General features: G+C 33.7%; 1 protein-coding gene across 3 annotated transcripts; it reads left to right on the top strand.

Annotated features, from left to right (window-relative positions):
• The first annotated feature begins 719 nt into the window (after positions 1–719).
• FDH (formate dehydrogenase) lies at positions 720–4,548 on the top strand. Of its 3 annotated transcripts, none has more exons than XM_016347802.3 (7): positions 720–864; positions 1,085–1,184; positions 1,951–2,122; positions 2,445–2,985; positions 3,421–3,545; positions 3,729–3,841; positions 4,125–4,548. In XM_016347802.3, exons 2-7 carry the CDS (start codon positions 1,098–1,100, stop codon positions 4,236–4,238), a joined length of 1,152 nt encoding a protein of 383 aa, XP_016203288.1. In that variant the 5' UTR covers positions 720–864; positions 1,085–1,097; the 3' UTR covers positions 4,239–4,548. The 3 variants fall into 3 exon arrangements, with proteins under 3 accessions (XP_016203288.1, XP_088344530.1, XP_016203287.1); XM_088488404.1 differs by having other exon boundaries at positions 852–898; XM_016347801.2 differs by lacking the exon at positions 720–864 and having other exon boundaries at positions 908–1,184.
• The last annotated feature ends 2,038 nt before the right edge of the window (positions 4,549–6,586 follow it).

Here is a 6,586-nt window from a genome sequence, read left to right as displayed (position 1 = left end):
CCTGGCCCACCACTTAGTCAGGTCCAAAATGAACAAAGTCCAATCAACAGATATTATAACGCTAGCCTAGCCCTACTTATCTTTATCAGTAACTAACTCCTGCAATCTTTCCTATTCATCTAGAAATGAGATCTCTATAACCTTCCTACAAAAAGGGACTAACCAACCCACCACCAAAGGTGGAGGTACTCAAAGAGTGATTATTGACTCTACCTCTACACTTATAAATATCTTGACACCCTCGGATATTTTTTGAATTCCAATCTAGTAAAAATTTACCAAAAATCTGCCTAAAGTCCTTGCTATCTTAAGCATCAAAGTCTCTTGCAGGTACCACCCCCATCTCGTTACGAAAAATTCGGATAACTTCATCCTTACAGAAGATGACGTCAAATCTTTCACCTAAAAGCGTCTGGACCTCACGTTCAAATTCAAATCATCCTGATTTTAAGTAAGTCTCGGAACAGACGTATTAAATTTTTTTAAATAAATATAACAAGAGAAAAAAAATTCTAAAATTCATTAATAATCATAAATATTTATTTTTGAGAAAAATTTAAATACGAATAAAAATTATTATTTTTTATTAATATTTTTAATTATCAATTTAATTTTTTTAAATTTAATAATTTAATAATATATTTTTAAATATTATTAACTAAAAAATAATTAAAAATAATAAATTTTATTAACGCTCTATCAAAATTATTAATTTTTTTGTTATCTTCTCATGTATATACATACGGTCTTTGAAAGTCAGACGTACTTAAACAGTAGACACTCGAGAGCGAGGGACCAGGAAAAAACACAAAACCAAGCTAGCTAAGTAAGAAGGTGCCAAAATTCGGTTCATCCCTTCCTTAGGTGAGTGAAGTCTTTAGTTTCATCACGTGTTCATGTCTGCTCTGCTCTCTCTTTCTCTCTTCATCCCTGTTATGACTGCTGATTTTCTTTCTATCTAAAAAGATTCTTTCTCTTCTACTATATAAATACTTTCATTCTACTCCTTCTACTCTCATCTTCATCACACTCTCCGATCCTCTAATTTCATTTCATTACTTTCAATTTTCTCACATTTTCTTAGAGCAAAGAGCAAGATGGCGATGCTGGCGAAACGTGTTGCTTCCTCTGCGGCTCGCTCACTCCTCACTTCTTCCAATTCCACCTTCACCAGAAACATTCATGTAACCAACACTTATACTACCCACTCTATTTTCTTTTCTCTCTCTCAATTGTTCAATTTTAGCTTTAGCTTAGCTTTTCGTTCAATTGAAAGGTTGTTTTTTTTGTTGTGGTTGTTGATAATGTTCTTGCATGCTTGATCCGTGTCGATCACGGAGATGGAGGTAGTGTGTTTGGGGTTCAAAACTAATCTCACAATTACACGCGTTTCGCGCCACCAATCACCACTCTTCTCACACATCACGCTTATCTGTTTTTCTTTTTTAAAATATTATACTACTAATAATGTTGTTATCTTAGTTAATAATTAATTAGGATTCTTTTCAGACTTCTTTTTGTCGATGATTATTTCAGACGGATTATGCTTTTTTTTCCAAAAAAATATTAAATCTGATGATATTTGTTACCAAGAGATCTGATGAGATTAAGATGCTAATTGTTAACTTAAAGCACTATATAGTGGGTGAAACATTGGAGTAATATGCATGGGTTCGTAAGTTTAAATCTAATTGTCGTTAATTAAAAAAATTTAAGAAAATATTAATCATTGTATAATTAGTTAAACAACTATTAATCATTCTTTCTCATGAGAATGAATATATATATATTTATTACACAAAAATAATATGTATATTTTTTGTTGCATTATTTGAGACTCCCTCCTAAATTATGCTTCTGCTTTTGTCCAAAACATAGTTGAATTTGGTTTATTGGCAGACCATGATTATGTATAATCTCACCCCTTAATACTTTGTTTATTGGGAATAGGCTTCTGGTGGAAAAAAGAAGATTGTGGGAGTTTTCTACAAAGGAAACGAGTATGCTTCCATGAATCCCAATTTCGTTGGTTGTGTTGAAGGAGCATTGGGGATTCGCGAGTGGCTTGAATCACAGGGTCATGAGTACATTGTCACTGATGACAAAGAAGGACCAGATTCTGGTCAGTATCATTTTAAGTTTTGAATTTAGTTTCTATATACCTACAAATATACCAACTATATAGATATTTTACTGTAACTATTACAAGAGTCATACAAAATGGTGAGATTTGATTGGTCACAGTACATAACTTTTTATTAACAGGAATGAGATTAATGTTTACATATTGATTTTTATGTATAAAAATGTCGGAGTGTCAAAATTAATCTTATTCTTTTATCTATGCATGGATAATTACTTTCTCCTTATACTGAATTTTCTGCTTTAACTTTATGATTCATTTGACTTATGGGCTTATGGCTACTTTTTGGTATGTCTACCAGTACTTGAGAAACACATTCCTGATCTCCATGTCCTCATATCTACACCATTTCACCCTGCATATGTCACTGCGGAAAGAATTAAGAAAGCTAAGAATTTAGAGCTGCTGTTGACTGCTGGAATTGGTTCCGATCACATTGATCTTAATGCTGCGGCCGCTGCCGGCTTAACTGTGGCCGAGGTCACAGGAAGTAACGTGGTGTCGGTTGCAGAGGATGAGCTCTTGCGGATCCTCATCCTATTGAGGAATTTCTTGCCTGGCTACCAGCAAGCTGTTACTGGTGACTGGAATGTTGCCGGCATTGCTTATAGAGCTTACGATCTTGAAGGAAAGACTATAGGAACTGTTGGTGCTGGACGAATTGGCAAGCTCTTACTACAAAGGTTGAAACCCTTTAACTGTAATCTTCTGTATCACGATCGGCTCAAGATGGATCCTGAGTTGGAGAACCAAATTGGAGCAAAGTTTGAGGAGGACCTTGATGCAATGCTTCCAAAGTGTGATGTAATTGTTATCAACATGCCTCTCACTGATAAGACAAGGTATAATTCCTTCTGCATTAGTAGTTTATACCAACTAGTTAAATCATTTATAATTTTTAAAACTTTCATGCGCAAATCACAATGCCTTCTCTTAAGGAAATTGAACGGTGTGTATGTATATTCTATCTTTTTTTTCTTTTTCTTTCTTGGGATGAGACAAGGGGTTAAATTTGAACATAGGAATTCTTTGGTCATTGCTTAGTAGTTATCAAAAATCATCTCTCTGAAAAGTTAAACCTCTTGGGTAGAGTCGGAAAGACATATGAATGATTTTATATATCAAGAACTCTAAGACCTTTTGTAATAAAATCTCTTTTGTCATGTCATGAATTATTTCTTCCAAAAGTTTAAGTTGTTAGAGACACATGAGTTGTTTTGTACCTAATAGATGCAAGAACTAAGAAGTGGTTTAATAAATCTATTTTTGTGACACAGGGGATTGTTCGACAAAGATCGGATTGCTAAGTGCAAGAAGGGTGTTCTTATTGTCAACAATGCTCGAGGGGCAATCATGGACACGCAAGCAGTTGCTGATGCTTGCTCCAGTGGGCACATTGCAGGTAATTCGGAAACAAGCTGACAAATATTTGTGTTTTTAAACGATCAACTATCATTCAAGTAACTCTAACACAAGAAATTTTATCTAATCAGCAGAGAGTTATTCAAATTTCATAAAGGTTAAAGCTAATCTTATTTGTTAATTTCTCTGTCATGCAATTGTTTCGAATCTCTTATTTCTGTAGGCTACAGTGGTGATGTGTGGTTCCCACAACCAGCTCCAAAGGATCATCCATGGCGCTACATGCCAAACCATGCCATGACTCCTCACATTTCTGGTACCACCATAGATGCACAGGTAAGTTTCTTAAGTTTCAACATATTTCCTTACCTCCTATTAGAGATATAACCATTCATGTGCCACTTCTTATCGGTTTAAACTTTTGGGAGAAGTGGTATCATGATACTTTCTCCTGAGAAATTGTTTCTATATTAATATAACTGTTATTATCGTGCTGATGAGTGATGATAGTTATTTTTCGAAATAACAATACTCTCTTTTCCAGTACCTAACTTCCTTAACTGCTTTTGTGTCTTTCATAATGGAGTACTAATGAATAATAAAATGAAAATCGATTTAGTTGCGTTATGCTGCTGGCGTGAAAGACATGCTTGATAGGCACTTCAGGGGTGAAGACTTCCCAGAACAAAACTACATCGTGAAGGAAGGTCAACTAGCACCCCAATACCGGTGAAGCTAAAGCAGACATGTTAAGGCATTCGACTCTTCAATTGTGGTGACCCTCAAGAAAAGGAATCAGAAATGTATGAACTGCAATAATTGTTCTGCTGTTTATTTTGAGTGTTTTCAGCTTTAAACTTTGAACACCTTTTGTTTTGTAAGAAATAAAACTGATGAACGCCTGAGGCTACTAGTATGCTCATTTTTCATTTTATGAATTTCGGTGTACCTTTCCCTTGACGTGAGTAAAATGTAATAAATTTGGTATAACAAGATATGGAAAATTGACGAATAAAAGTGAACCATGGCATTTGGTTTCAAAACTCTCTCCCTGATCTTTAATCGGCCTTGAATCATAGGGCACACAGTAGTTATCTTGTATGCTTCATTACAAATGCCGTAACGGTTTTTATATTTGCCTTTGACCAAGATGCTTAGTTGCTTACCTCAAACCAGAGAAAATGGTGGGTTGGAAGGCAGGTCCTGGTATCCTGCAAGGTTCAAGGAAGACTTCTCAATCTCTTCAAAGATTTTTGTGAGGGAATTATGTATGATGACCTATAAGATCTATTTCCTAATTTTTAGCTTGAAGTAGGATGGCAATGGCTCGCGTAGGGATGGATTTTAGCGCTATCCAACCTCGCCTCATCTTTCTTTATTCTATATAGAACCTCGTTATTAGACGCTGGTAGCAAAAAACCTGCATCCTAATACCGGAGTACCGGACAGAACTAAGTTCAATTTCTATTTATAGTTCATTTGTCATTAAAAAAAAATTTTTTTTTTACATCAATTTTTACATTATAAACAATAAATAGAAATTTAAAACATCTTTTTCTTTTCTATTAGGAAGAGCTAAATTTAATTCTTATTACGGGGTTCTACTTAATTAATTAATTATAGTATTTAAAATTAATGTAGTTATTTTTTTTACAATAATATTATTAAAATTTTATAAATTAAAAAATAATTCACAACTAAAAAAATATTAATATTCTAAAAAAATTAATAATTTCATAAATAACAATAATATGCAATATATAATTTAAGTTTAAATTAATTTGCAAAATTACTTAATATAAAGAAAAATATAGTTAAATTCTATAATTGATGATAAACTTTGTGAAATTGTCATATGTGTTCAATTAAGTCCTCTTCTAGTTGTGGATGTTGCTGCATATTCCGAAGTTGGGCATTTTTTTGAAGAAATTGATGGTATGATGCAAAATCTTCTTCTTCCAACTGAGATTGTGATAAGCTATTTTTAACATCGTCATACTTTAGGCCTTGAGCAAAATTTCCTGCATAAGTGTCTCTTTCATCCTCAACAATTATATTATGCAATATAATACAAGTTCTCATTATGTTTACAATCTTTTTCTTTTTCCAAAAGCACGTTAGACTACGTATAATTGCAAAGTGTGCTTGCAACACTCTGAAGTCTCGCTCCACGTCTTTTCTTTGCCCTTCTTGATATTGTGCAAATAACTTGCATTTCTCTCCTTGTGACTTTGACATTGATTTGACAAATGTGACTCATTCAAGATAAATACCATGTACTAAATAGTATCCCATAGTATAATTATTACCATTGATAATATAATTTACCTCCAGAGGACCACGAACATTTAGAATATTATCGAATACTGATGAATGATCTAACATGTTGATATCATTATTTGAACCAGAAAATCCAAAGAATGCATGTCATATCCAAAGGTCTAAAGATACTATAACCTTAAGTACTATGGTTGCAACCCTATGATAAGTCGATAACCACTCATGTACATATCTTTCCATGACTTTGGACAATTTTTTCATTGCCAATGCATAGTCGATGCTATCCAAATGCCAGGAAAGCCACGACCTTCGCTATCTGTAGCAAGCGTTGTACATCATTTGAATTTGGTTTTTATAAGTATTCATTCTCAAACACCGAAATGACACATTCAATAAATTTTTTCAAGCATTCAATTATGGTGCTCTCGCTTATGCGCACTGATGAGCGGATATTTTATACGCTTTTTGGGGTTAATTTCATATAGTTTTGAGTATGTTTTAGTTAGTTTTTAGTCTATTTTCATTAGTTTTTAGGAAAAATTCATATTTCTGGACTTTACTATGAGTTGTGTGTCTTTCTGTAATTTCAGGTACTTTTCTGACTGAAATTGAAGGAGCTGAGCAAAAATCTGATTCAGGCTGAAAAAGGACTGCTGATGCTGTTGGATTCTGACCTCCCTGCACTCAAAGTAGATTTTCTGGAGCTACAAAATTCGAAATGGCATGCTTCCAATTGCGTTGGAAAGTAGACATCCAGGGCTTTCCAGCAATATATAATAGTCCATACTTTGCATAAGGATA

This window comes from Arachis ipaensis, chromosome B5, assembly GCF_059453495.1.
Source record: "Arachis ipaensis isolate K30076 ecotype BB chromosome B5, ASM5945349v1, whole genome shotgun sequence".
Taxonomy (NCBI): domain Eukaryota; kingdom Viridiplantae; phylum Streptophyta; class Magnoliopsida; order Fabales; family Fabaceae; genus Arachis; species Arachis ipaensis.
The sequence above is the reverse complement of the archived record's forward strand: the minus strand, read 5'-3'. Positions and strand labels throughout refer to the sequence as shown.